The sequence below is a fragment of the Notolepis coatsorum genome (genome assembly GCF_963971535.1).
Source record: "Notolepis coatsorum genome assembly, chromosome: 8".
Lineage (NCBI taxonomy): Eukaryota > Metazoa > Chordata > Actinopteri > Aulopiformes > Paralepididae > Notolepis > Notolepis coatsorum.
This window is the reverse complement of record NC_140172.1, coordinates 972,910-986,750: the sequence shown is the minus strand read 5'-3', so window position 1 is coordinate 986,750 and position 13,841 is coordinate 972,910. Positions and strand designations below refer to the sequence as shown.

The following is a 13,841-nucleotide window of genomic DNA, read 5'->3' as shown; positions in this document are numbered from 1 at the left end:
GTTGGTTTAATTCAACAACAAGAGATATGTAATGTTAATTTTTACTTTTTTAATTATCATATTTTGCACAGATAATGCTTACATTTAGAAAGCCTTTTGAATGCATCCAGTGAAATTATTAATTACCTGAAATTATTCAGTTTTTTTGGGGGGAAACCCTGCATATATCGGTATCGGTTGATATCGGTATCGGTATCGGTATCGAAATTAAGAGTTGGACAATATCGGAATATCGGTATCGGTAAAAAAGCCAATATCGAGCATCCCTATAATAAATATAACTATATATCGTGTATGCATGGTGAAATATATACAGTATCATAATAAATATAACTATATTGTTTATGCATGGTGAAATATATACAGTATCATAATAAATATAACTATACTGTGTGTATGCATGGTGAAATATATACAGTATCATAATAAATATAACTATACTGTGTGTATGCATGGTGAAATATATACAGTATCATAATAAATATCAGTATCAAACTGAGCGGACGGTTTGTCTGTCCTCTGAGCTGAACACTAACAGTCTGTCCTCCTCCCTCAGGTATCGGGGTGGACCTGGTGTGTAACACTAACAGTCTGTCCTCCTCCCTCAGGTATCGGGGAGGACCTGGTGTGTAACACTAACAGTCTGTCCTCCCTCAGGTATCAGGGAGGACCTGGTGTGTAACACTAACAGTCTGTCCTCCCTCAGGTATCGGGGTGGACCTGGTGTGTAACACTAACAGTCTGTCCTCCCTCAGGTATCGGGGTGGACCTGGTGTGTAACACTAACAGTCTGTCCTCCCTCAGGTATCAGGGTGGACCTGGTGTGTAACACTAACAGTCTGTCCTCCTCCCTCAGGTATCGGGGTGGACCTGGTGTGTAACACTAACAGTCTGTCCTCCCTCAGGTATCGGGGTGGACCTGGTGTGTAACACTAACAGTCTGTCCTCCCTCAGGTATCGGGGTGGACCTGGTGTGTAACACTAACAGTCTGTCCTCCCTCAGGTATCGGGGTGGACCTGGTGTGTAACACTAACAGTCTGTCCTCCTCCCTCAGGTATCGGGGTGGACCTGGTGTGTAACACTAACAGTCTGTCCTCCCTCAGGTATCGGGGTGGACCTGGTGTGTAACACTAACAGTCTGTCCTCCTCCCTCAGGTATCGGGGTGGACCTGGTGTGTAACACTAACAGTCTGTCCTCCCTCAGGTATCGGGGTGGACCTGGTGTGTAACACTAACAGTCTGTCCTCCCTCAGGTATCGGGGTGGACCTGGTGTGTAACACTAACAGTCTGTCCTCCCTCAGGTATCGGGGTGGACCTGGTGTGTAACACTAACAGTCTGTCCTCCCTCAGGTATCGGGGTGGACCTGGTGTGTAACACTAACAGTCTGTCCTCCCTCAGGTATCGGGGAGGACCTGGTGTGTAACACTAACAGTCTGTCCTCGCTCAGGTATCGGGGTGGACCTGGTGTGTAACACTAACAGTCTGTCCTCCCTCAGGTATCGGGGTGGACCTGGTGTGTAACACTAACAGTCTGTCCTCCCTCAGGTATCGGGGAGGACCTGGTGTGTAACACTAACAGTCTGTCCTCCCTCAGGTATCGGGGAGGACCTGGTGTGTAACACTAACAGTCTGTCCTCCCTCAGGTATCAGGGTGGACCTGGTGTGTAACACTAACAGTCTGTCCTCCCTCAGGTATCGGGGTGGACCTGGTGTGTAACACTAACAGTCTGTCCTCCCTCAGGTATCGGGGTGGACCTGGTGTGTATGGGGGAGCAGCCGCTGCACGCCGTACCGCTGTTCAAGGTGAAGACCGCTCACTGCCTACTTTAACCTCTTAAAGTTCCGTCGCAGTACATTGTTTTAGTATCTCTGAGGCAGCACATCGTTTGAAAGCTAAAATGGCCACGGTTTGAGTGACACCCTGCTTGATCTATTACGTGCTTCCAATCTCGGGTCATAAGACCAAAAACGGGCCAACGAGCATCAGCTTAGTAGAAAAAGTGAGCACCTCCGGTTTCGCCCCCCCCCCTCTCGATGACTGGACCGGTCACGACTGACACTGGAAATGATTGACCGTTTGTGTAGCCAATTAAAAAAGGAAAGAAAGAAAATACATGTTCCACTTGTCAAACAAGCGGTTTAGTTGTAAAGGCTCAGGGGCATACACAGCAGGTTTGGACTGTCTAGACTCTAGACATTGTGACAACTAGAGGAGTGATCAGACATTAATATAATGACCTCCTTGTTATTATAATTATAAAATGGAGAGACGGTCAGGTGAGGACACGTCTCCACTTCTCTTCACATGTAGTTCATGTCACCTGAAGGTAGGGGTGGACGGTATAAACGGTATACGGTATAAACGGTATGAATTTGCTCTACGGTATGGATTTTGACTATACCTTGTAACCGGTAGAGCAGCTCTAACATAGCAATGACGTCGTGTAACCACAGCGCGACTATTTCACTCGCATTTGCCCCTAAAAATAGATAGAATTAGTCATAGATAATAGATATGTGCAAACTGGAAAAAGTTATTTAGGAGGCTTCGCGCAGTGGGCGTGTCAACACGCAATTGTCATTTCATAATAAACACATATCACCGCGGCGCACAGCAAGTTTCAATTTCAGTTCCTGGCATTTTTAACCAGTGGAGAAAGGTAAGAGATTTCCCTATCGTTTTTCTTATATGAATTATTCTACGTTAATAAAATATACCTGGTGATCAACTACAGTTTGCTGTGAACATTATGATATGTGTGTAGTGTTCTGATAACGACGGCTGGGCAGCGGGAGCTGGATGCTGGATTTTGCGAGAAGCATGCAGCTGCAGAGCCGCAGAGCTGGACAGCTGTGCCTGCACAGTGCAATACTCCAATTCAGCCATTGGCAATTCAGCCGTTGGGTGGGGGGCGCTGTTGAGCGGGCATGTGTGACCGGACCTGAAAGCACGGAGTCTCGACTCAGGACTTATTTTATTTGGAATATAATGACTGTATACGCAAAAGTAGCCTAGTTTTAAGTTAACATATTATAAATCTACATGCCTTGAGGATGTCATTCTTTATATAGCCTGCCTATCAGGCAAAAAAAATTCTAACGGAAACCCCGATACCGTGATATATACCGTTACCGTCTATGCTTCAAATTATACCGTGATATAAATTTTAGACCATACCGTCCAGCCCTACCTGAAGGTATCTGCAGTCATTCCAAGGTGTCCAGACCACGTTCTGGGCTGCAGTGTCTCTCACACACACACACACACACATATATATATATAGAGGTACATGTTAGAGAGGTACATGTTGGAGAAGTACTGTGCATGTCTACTTTATTCTCCCGTAATGTGTGCGCGGGTGTGTGTGTCCCCTATAGCTCCATAACAGGACGGTACCCGGAGACTCTCGGCTAGGAGACGATTACAACCTTCCTCACTGGATTAACCACAGGTCCCAACACACACACACACACACACACACACACACACACACACACACACACACACACACACACACACACACACACACACACACACAGACAGACAGACAGACAGACAGACAGACAGACAGACAGACAGACAGACAGACAGACAGACAGACAGACAGACAGACAGACAGACACACAACATCAGAGACTCTACACCCTCTAGTGTATACCATAGACCTTAAGCCCTCTCTAGTTTATACCATAGACCTTAAGCCCTCTCTAGTTTATACCATATACCTTAAGCCCTCTCTAGTTTATACCATAGACCTTAAGCCCTCTCTAGTTTATACCATAGACCATAAGTCCTCTCTAGTTTATACCATAGACCTTAAGCCCTCTCTAGTTTATACCATAGACCATAAGTCCTCTCTAGTTTATACCATAGACCTTAAGCCCTCTCTAGTGTATACCATAGACCTTAAGCCATCTCTAGTGTATACCATAGACCTTAAGCCCTCTCTAGTGTATACCATAGACCTTAAGCCCTCTCTAGTGTATACCATAGACATTAAGCCATCTCTAGTGTATACCATATACCTTAAGCCCTCTCTAGTTTATACCATAGACCATAAGTCCTCTCTAGTTTATACCATAGACATTAAGCCATCTCTAGTTTATACCATAGACATTAAGCCATCTCTAGTTTATACCATAGACATTAAGCCATCTCTAGTGTATACCATAGACATTAAGCCATCTCTAGTTTATACCATAGACATTAAGCCATCTCTAGTTTATACCATAGACATTAAGCCATCTCTAGTTTATACCATAGACCTTAAGCCCTCTCTAGTTTATACCATAGACATTAAGCCATCTCTAGTTTATACCATAGACATTAAGCCATCTCTAGTTTATACCATAGACCATAAGTCCTCTCTAGTTTATACCATATACCTTAAGCCCTCTCTAGTTTATACCATAGACCATAAGTCATCTCTAGTTTATACCATATACCTTAAGCCCTCTCTAGTTTATACCATAGACCTTAAAGGAACACTCCAACATTTTGGGAAATTAGCTTATTTAACATCTTCCCTGGAGTTAGACAAGAAGATACATACCTTTTTTGTCTCTGTGCGTGCATTAGGCTTAGGGAACGCCCGCACCGTTAGCGTAGCTTAGCTTCATCACTGGAAGTGGGTCAGACTTGTACCCTGACGTTCCCTACAGTGCCCTACAGTCACGAAATACACTCCAAATACAACTCCAAAACGTTCCTGTAAACATGTTGTGACCTGTGTATTTACCACGTGGAGAAATAAAAAATAATTGAATTCGACAATTACATTTTTACGTTTTCTAAGCAAATATACTCGGAACAATTTTTTGCCTAACCTCTCCTCTCTGGGCGCAGTGATTTCAGTGCTACTTTCTAACGTGACGCCGTGTTTGTTTACATTCTCATTTCATTCAAATGATCCGAACCGATTGAAGTTTATGGATACCATGACTTCAAATCCTCTTACCTTGACGATTAAAAGCCTCCCCAATTTAGAAAACAGTATTCCCATGGCTGGTCTTGATATCCTGCACGCTAACGGAGCTAACCAACAACCGGACACTAAAGCAGATAACTAGGCTAACTTCCGGTCGGGGGGTTCCAAAATAAAAGAGCGACGTCTATAGCAGCGGAAATACGTTTATTTTGTACATTATCTAACGTTAACACGAACCTAAACTAACTTTAGGTTAGTTGTAACGTTAGTTTAGGTTCGTGTTAACGTTAGATAAAGAGGCTTTTAATCGTCAAGGTAAGAGGATTTGAAGTCATGGTATCCATAAACTTCAATCGGTTCGGATCATTTGAACGAAATGAGAATGTAAACAAACACGGCGTCACGTTAGAAAGTAGCACTGAAATCACTGCGCCCCGACAGGAGTGGTTCGGCAAAAAATAGTTCCGAGTATATTTGCTTAGAAAACGTAATTGTCTAATTCAATTATTTTTTATTTCTCCACGTGGTAAATACACAGGTCACAACATGTTTACAGGAACGTTTTGGAGTTGTATTTGGAGTGTATTTCGTGACTGTAGGGCACTGTAGGGAACGTCAGGGTACAAGTCTGACCCACTTCCAGTGATGAAGCTAAGCTACGCTAACGGAGCGGCTGTTCCCTAAGCCTAATGCATGCACAGAGACAAAAAAGGTATGTATCTTCTTGTCTAACCAAGATGTTAAATAAGCTAATTTCCCAAAATGTTGGAGTTTTCCTTTAAGCCCTCTCTAGTTTATACCATAGACTTTAAGCCCTCTCTAGTTTATACCATAGACTTTAAGCCCTCTCTAATTTATACCATAGACCTTAAGCCCTCTCAGATTCTTCCTGCCAGTACAGGGAATCTAATCGGCAACCTTCCAGCTACAAGCCTGTTCCTCTCTAACCTTTAGGCCACCGCTGTACCACAAATACATGTTCTAATGTATTTTTAAATAAATGTATTTTTCTATCGCCGTCGTCCACAGCTTCTACACATCGAAGAGCCAGAACTCCTGCAGCTCATTCACTCCTCGCATCAAGCTGGCTGGCAGAAAGGTACCCCCCCCACGCTACTCTGCCCCCTGCTGGCTGAACCAGCAAACTGTTTAGATTCAAGATTCAAGATGGTTTATTGTCATGTGCACAGTTTAACAGACAGTTTGCCATCCAATGAAAATCTTACTTTGCTAGTGCGCCCTTCACACAAAATCACACAATACTTAACTTAAACATATTTAAATGCAAGCGAGTGCTAGAAAATAATCGCACAATACTTAACTTAACCTGGTGGAACCAGCTGTCTGTCTGTAGTAGCTTCACCAGGTGGAACCAGCTGTCTCTGTAGTAGCTTCACCAGGTGGAACCAGCTGTCTCTGTAGTAGCTTCACCTGGTGGAACCAGCTGTCTGTCTGTAGTAGCTTCACCAGGTGGAACCAGCTGTCTGTCTGTAGTAGCTTCACCTGGTGGAACCAGCTGTCTGTAGTAGCTTCACCAGGTGGAACCAGCTGTCTCTGTAGTAGCTTCACCAGGTGGAACCAGCTGTCTCTGTAGTAGCTTCACCAGGTGGAACCAGCTGTCTCTGTAGTAGCTTCACCTGGTGGAACCAGCTGTCTCTGTAGTAGCTTCACCTGGTGGAACCAGCTGTCTCTGTAGTAGCTTCACCTGGTGGAACCAGCTGTCTCTGTAGTAGCTTCACCTGGTGGAACCAGCTGTCTCTGTAGTAGCTTCACCTGGTGGAACCAGCTGTCTCTGTAGTAGCTTCACCTGGTGGAACCAGCTGTCTCTGTAGTAGCTTCACCAGGTGGAACCAGCTGTCTCTGTAGTAGCTTCACCTGGTGGAACCAGCTGTCTCTGTAGTAGCTTCACCTGGTGGAACCAGCTGTCTCTGTAGTAGCTTCACCTGGTGGAACCAGCTGTCTCTGTAGTAGCTTCACCTGGTGGAACCAGCTGTCTGTCTGTAGTAGCTTCACCAGGTGGAACCAGCTGTCTCTGTAGTAGCTTCACCAGGTGGAACCAGCTGTCTCTGTAGTAGCTTCACCTGGTGGAACCAGCTGTCTCTGTAGTAGCTTCACCAGGTGGAACCAGCTGTCTCTGTAGTAGCTTCACCTGGTGGAACCAGCTGTCTCTGTAGTAGCTTCACCAGGTGGAACCAGCTGTCTGTCTGTAGTAGCTTCACCTGGTGGAACCAGCTGTCTCTGTAGTAGCTTCACCTGGTGGAACCAGCTGTCTGTCTGTAGTAGCTTCACCAGGTGGAACCAGCTGTCTCTGTAGTAGCTTCACCTGGTGGAACCAGCTGTCTCTGTAGTAGCTTCACCAGGTGGAACCAACTGTCTCTGTAGTAGCTTCACCAGGTGGAACCAGCTGTCTGTGTAGTAGCTTCACCTGGTGGAACCAGCTGTCTCTGTAGTAGCTTCACCAGGTGGAACCAGCTGTCTATGTAGTAGCTTCACCTGGTGGAACCAGCTGTCTGTCTGTAGTAGCTTCACCTGGTGGAACCAGCTGTCTCTGTAGTAGCTTCACCTGGTGGAACCAGCTGTCTCTGTAGTAGCTTCACCAGGTGGAACCAGCTGTCTCTGTAGTAGCTTCACCAGGTGGAACCAGCTGTCTCTGTAGTAGCTTCACCAGGTGGAACCAGCTGTCTCTGTAGTAGCTTCACCAGGTGGAACCAGCTGTCTCTGTAGCAGCTTCACCTGGTGGAACCAGCTGTCTGTGTAGTAGCTTCACCAGGTGGAACCAGCTGTCTCTGTAGTAGCTTCACCAGGTGGAACCAGCTGTCTCTGTAGTAGCTTCACCAGGTGGAACCAGCTGTCTCTGTAGTAGCTTCACCTGGTGGAACCAGCTGTCTCTGTAGTAGCTTCACCTGGTGGAACCAGCTGTCTCTGTAGTAGCTTCACCAGGTGGAACCAGCTGTCTGTCTGTAGTAGCTTCACCAGGTGGAACCAGCTGTCTCTGTAGTAGCTTCACCAGGTGGAACCAGCTGTCTCTGTAGTAGCTTCACCTGGTGGAACCAGCTGTCTCTGTAGTAGCTTCACCAGGTGGAACCAGCTGTCTCTGTAGTAGCTTCACCAGGTGGAACCAGCTGTCTCTGTAGTAGCTTCACCAGGTGGAACCAGCTGTCTCTGTAGTAGCTTCACCTGGTGGAACCAGCTGTCTCTGTAGTAGCTTCACCTGGTGGAACCAGCTGTCTCTGTAGTAGCTTCACCAGGTGGAACCAGCTGTCTCTGTAGTAGCTTCACCTGGTGGAACCAGCTGTCTCTGTAGTAGCTTCACCAGGTGGAACCAGCTGTCTCTGTAGTAGCTTCACCAGGTGGAACCAGCTGTCTCTGTAGTAGCTTCACCTGGTGGAACCAGCTGTCTCTGTAGTAGCTTCACCTGGTGGAACCAGCTGTCTCTGTAGTAGCTTCACCAGGTGGAACCAGCTGTCTCTGTAGTAGCTTCACCTGGTGGAACCAGCTGTCTCTGTAGTAGCTTCACCAGGTGGAACCAGCTGTCTCTGTAGTAGCTTCACCAGGTGGAACCAGCTGTCTCTGTAGTAGCTTCACCAGGTGGAACCAGCTGTCTCTGTAGTAGCTTCACCTGGTGGAACCAGCTGTCTCTGTAGTAGCTTCACCTGGTGGAACCAGCTGTCTCTGTAGTAGCTTCACCTGGTGGAACCAGCTGTCTCTGTAGTAGCTTCACCTGGTGGAACCAGCTGTCTCTGTAGTAGCTTCACCTGGTGGAACCAGCTGTCTCTGTAGTAGCTTCACCTGGTGGAACCAGCTATCTCTGTAGTAGCTTCACCTGGTGCAACCAGCTGTCTCTGTAGTAGCTTCACCTGGTGGAACCAGCTGTCTGTGTAGTAGCTTCACCAGGTGGAACCAGCTGTCTCTGTAGTAGCTTCACCAGGTGGAACCAGCTGTCTCTGTAGTAGCTTCACCAGGTGGAACCAGCTGTCTCTGTAGTAGCTTCACCTGGTGGAACCAGCTGTCTCTGTAGTAGCTTCACCAGGTGGAACCAGCTGTCTCTGTAGTAGCTTCACCTGGTGGAACCAGCTGTCTCTGTAGTAGCTTCACCAGGTGGAACCAGCTGTCTCTGTAGTAGCTTCACCTGGTGGAACCAGCTGTCTCTGTAGTAGCTTCACCAGGTGGAACCAGCTGTCTCTGTAGTAGCTTCACCAGGTGGAACCAGCTGTCTCTGTAGTAGCTTCACCAGGTGGAACCAGCTGTCTCTGTAGTAGCTTCACCAGGTGGAACCAGCTGTCTCTGTAGTAGCTTCACCTGGTGGAACCAGCTGTCTCTGTAGTAGCTTCACCAGGTGGAACCAGCTGTCTCTGTAGTAGCTTCACCAGGTGGAACCAGCTGTCTCTGTAGTAGCTTCACCTGGTGGAACCAGCTGTCTGTCTGTAGTAGCTTCACCAGGTGGAACCAGCTGTCTCTGTAGTAGCTTCATCTGGTGGAACCAGCTGTCTCTGTAGTAGCTTCACCTGGTGGAACCAGCTGTCTGTAGTAGCTTCACCAGGTGGAACCAGCTGTCTCTGTAGTAGCTTCACCTGGTGGAACCAGCTGTCTCTGTAGTAGCTTCACCAGGTGGAACCAGCTGTCTCTGTAGTAGCTTCACCTGGTGGAACCAGCTGTCTCTGTAGTAGCTTCACCTGGTGGAACCAGCTGTCTCTGTAGTAGCTTCACCAGGTGGAACCAGCTGTCTCTGTAGTAGCTTCACCTGGTGGAACCAGCTGTCTCTGTAGTAGCTTCACCAGGTGGAACCAGCTGTCTCCGTAGTAGCTTCACCAGGTGGAACCAGCTGTCTCTGTAGTAGCTTCACCTGGTGGAACCAGCTGTCTCTGTAGTAGCTTCACCTGGTGGAACCAGCTGTCTCTGTAGTAGCTTCACCTGGTGGAACCAGCTGTCTCTGTAGTAGCTTCACCTGGTGGAACCAGCTGTCTCTGTAGTAGCTTCACCAGGTGGAACCAGCTGTCTCTGTAGTAGCTTCACCAGGTGGAACCAGCTGTCTCTGTAGTAGCTTCACCAGGTGGAACCAGCTGTCTCTGTAGTAGCTTCACCAGGTGGAACCAGCTGTCTCTGTAGTAGCTTCACCTGGTGGAACCAGCTGTCTCTGTAGTAGCTTCACCAGGTGGAACCAACTGTCTCTGTAGTAGCTTCACCAGGTGGAACCAGCTGTCTGTGTAGTAGCTTCACCAGGTGGAACCAGCTGTCTCTGTAGTAGCTTCACCAGGTGGAACCAGCTGTCTCTGTAGTAGCTTCACCTGGTGGAACCAGCTGTCTGTGTAGTAGCTTCACCAGGTGGAACCAGCTGTCTCTGTAGTAGCTTCACCAGGTGGAACCAGCTGTCTCTGTAGTAGCTTCACCTGGTGGAACCAGCTGTCTCTGTAGTAGCTTCACCAGGTGGAACCAGCTGTCTCTGTAGTAGCTTCACCAGGTGGAACCAGCTGTCTCTGTAGTAGCTTCACCAGGTGGAACCAGCTGTCTCTGTAGTAGCTTCACCAGGTGGAACCAGCTGTCTCTGTAGTAGCTTCACCTGGTGGAACCAGCTGTCTCTGTAGTAGCTTCACCTGGTGGAACCAGCTGTCTCTGTAGTAGCTTCACCTGGTGGAACCAGCTGTCTCTGTAGTAGCTTCACCTGTGGTCAGTGTGGTATTTCCTGGTCTGAATTAATAACACAGATATCTTCTCTTCCAGATTCACGCAGAGAAATACAAGAGCAACCACAGCAAGGACCACAGTAAGTAGCTATAATAGCAGGTAGCCGTCTCTGTGTGTCTCAGCTTGTCTCTTGTGTCTCAGCTTGTCTCTGTGTGTCTCAGCTTGTCTCTTGTGTCTCAGCTTGTCTCTTGTGTCTCAGCTTGTCTCATGTGTCTCAGCTTGTCTCTTGTGTCTCTGTGTCTCCTGTGTCTCTTGTGTCTCAGCTTATTTCTTGTGTCTCTGTGTCTCCTGTCTCTCTGTGTCTCTCTGTCTCTGTGTCTCTGTGTCTCTGTCTCCTGTGTCTCCTGTGTCTCTGTCTCCTGTGTCTCCTGTGTCTCTGTGTCTCCTGTGTCTCTGTGTCTCCTGTGTCTCTGTGTCTCCTGTGTCTCTGTGTCTCCTGTGTCTCTGTGTCTCCTGTCTCTCTGTGTCTCTGTGTCTCTGTGTCTCTGTCTCCTGTGTCTCCTGTGTCTCTGTCTCCTGTGTCTCCTGTGTCTCTGTGTCTCCTGTGTCTCTGTGTCTCCTGTGTCTCTGTGTCTCCTGTGTCTCTGTGTCTCCTGTGTCTCTGTGTCTCTGTGTCTCTGTGTCTCCTGTGTCTCTGTCTCCTGTGTCTCTCTGTGTCTCTGTGTCTCTGTGTCTCCTGTGTCTCTGTGTCTCCTGTGTCTCTGTGTCTCTGTGTCTCTGTGTCTCTGTGTCTCTGTGTCTCTGTGTCTCCTGTGTCTCTGTGTCTCCTGTGTCTCCTGTGTCTCTGTGTCTCTGTGTCTCCTGTGTCTTTGTGTCTCCTGTGTCTCTGTGTCTCTTTGTCTCTGTGTCTCCTGTGTCTCATGTGTCTCCTGTGTCTCCTGTGTCTCTGTGTCTCTGTGTCTCCTGTGTCTTTGTGTCTCCTGTGTCTCTGTGTCTCTTTGTCTCTGTGTCTCCTGTGTCTCATGTGTCTCCTGTGTCTCCTGTGTCTCCTGTGTCTCTGTGTCTCTGTGTCTCTGTGTATCTGTGTCTCTGTGTCTCCTGTGTCTCCTGTGTCTCTGTGTCTCTGTGTCTCATGTGTCTCCCTGTGTCTCTGTGTCTCCTGTGTCTGTGTCTCCTGTGTCTCTGTGTCTCCTGTGTCTCCTGTGTCTCTGTGTCTCTGTGTCTCATGTGTCTCCCTGTGTCTCTGTGTCTCCTGTGTCTCCTGTGTCTCTTGTGTCTGTGTCTCTGTGTCTCCTGTGTCTCATGTGTCTCCTGTGTCTCCTGTGTCTCTGTGTCTCTGTGTCTCCTGTGTCTCCTGTGTCTCTTGTGTCTCTGTGTCTCCTGTGTCTCATGTGTCTCCTGTGTCTCTCTGTGTCTCTGTGTCTCTGTGTCTCTGTGTCTCCTGTGTCTCTGTGTCTCCTGTGTCTCTGTGTCTCCTGTGTCTCTGTGTCTCTGTGTCTCCTGTGTCTCTGTGTCTCCTGTGTCTCTGTGTCTCTGTGTCTCCTGTGTCTCTGTCTCCTGTGTCTCCTGTGTCTCCTGTGTCTCCTGTGTCTCTGTGTCTCTGTGTCTCTGTGTCTCCTGTGTCTCTGTGTCTCTGTGTCTCCTGTGTCTCCTGTGTCTCTGTGTCTCTGTGTCTCCTGTGTCTCTGTGTCTCCTGTGTCTCTGTGTCTCATGTGTCTCCTGTGTCTCCTGTGTCTCCTGTGTCTCTGTGTCTCTGTGTCTCATGTGTCTCCCTGTGTCTCTGTGTCTCTGTGTCTCCTGTGTCTCTTGTGTCTGTGTCTCTGTGTCTCCTGTGTCTCATGTGTCTCCTGTGTCTCCTGTGTCTCATGTGTCTCCTGTGTCTCTCTGTGTCTCTGTGTCTCTGTGTCTCCTGTGTCTCCTGTGTCTCTGTGTCTCTGTGTCTCCTGTGTCTCTGTGTCTCCTGTGTCTCTGTGTCTCCTGTGTCTCCTGTGTCTCTGTGTATCTGTGTCTCCTGTGTCTCTGTGTCTCCTGTGTCTCTTGTCTCCCTGTGTCTCCCTGTGTCTCATGTGTCTCCTGTGTCTCCCTGTGTCTCTTGTGTCTCTTGTGTCTCCTGTGTCTCCTGTGTCTCCCTGTGTCTCTTGTGTCTCTTGTGTCTCCTGTGTCTCTGTGTCTCTGTGTCTCTGTGTCTCATGTGTCTCATGTGTCTCCTGTGTCTCCCTGTGTCTCCTGTGTCTCCTGTGTCTCCTGTGTCTCCTGTGTCTCCTGTGTCTCTGTGTCTCCTGTGTCTCTGTGTCTCCTGTGTCTCCCTGTGTCTCCTGTGTCTCCTGTGTCTCCTGTGTCTCCTGTGTCTCATGTGTCTCCTGTGTCTCTTGTGTCTCCCTGTGTCTCATGTGTCTCCCTGTGTCTATTGTGTCTCCTGTGTCTCCTGTGTCTCATGTGTCTCCTGTGTCTCCCTGTGTCTATTGTGTCTCCCTGTGTCTATTGTGTCTCCTGTGTCTCATGTGTCTCCTGTGTCTCCCTGTGTCTATTGTGTCTCCTGTGTCTCATGTGTCTCCTGTGTCTCCTGTGTCTCCTGTGTCTCCTGTGTCTCATGTGTCTCCTGTGTCTCCTCCAGCGCTGTGTGCTCCTAAGGACAGTGAGACCAGCCTCCCCATCCAGGTGGACTACGATGCCCACGACGCTCAGGTCTTCAGACTTCCTGGTCCCTCCCGCGCCCAGAGGAGCACCAACTTCAGGTGACTACACACTGACTCTCAGTAAAGGTGCTCCTCCCACGGTCGAGCGGACTGGACTACGTGGACTGGACTCTGCGGAGGTCCGCTGGACTCTTTGAGCTTTCGTAGTCGAGCGGACCTCCGCGGACCAATTTCCTACATGTCTCACGCCAGTTTACACCATTTTTCCCTCGCTGTTCAACTGCTGTCACCTCGTCGTCATCCGATGTCAATAAAGAGTGTCTCATCTCCGTTTCCAATATTTAGATAATAAAACGGGCAGTTTTACACACTTGAATAACGGGTGTATAGGCAGCGAGGTGCAATGTAGCGTATAGGCTTGCTCAACATGAGGTGGACAGCGCGTGGTGCTGAAATGGAAAACACGCATTGCATGAAATAAAAACACCAGTTTTATTTCGAAATATTGGAAACGGAGATAACATAGACTCTATCTCCGTTTCCAATATTTCGATAATAAAACTGGCAGTTTTACACACTTCATTTAGAAAAGCCATTCTCTTTTGCAAGTGAAAAGGCGAGTGGTCAGAGTTAAATGCAGATCGGCGTCACA

The 13,841-nt window shown here is 48.2% G+C and overlaps 1 protein-coding gene across 1 annotated transcript in view; it reads left to right on the top strand.

Moving 5' to 3' along the window:
• depdc5 (DEP domain containing 5, GATOR1 subcomplex subunit) overlaps positions 1-13,841 on the top strand; it is a 227,618-nt gene that overhangs the window by 79,983 nt on the left and 133,794 nt on the right. Inside the window, exons 16-20 of the mRNA XM_084319739.1 lie at positions 1,745-1,806; positions 3,382-3,455; positions 5,961-6,030; positions 10,650-10,692; positions 13,168-13,288. Coding sequence (XP_084175865.1) covers positions 1,745-1,806; positions 3,382-3,455; positions 5,961-6,030; positions 10,650-10,692; positions 13,168-13,288 — 370 coding nt within the window. The remainder of the gene's footprint in view (positions 1-1,744; positions 1,807-3,381; positions 3,456-5,960; positions 6,031-10,649; positions 10,693-13,167; positions 13,289-13,841) is intronic.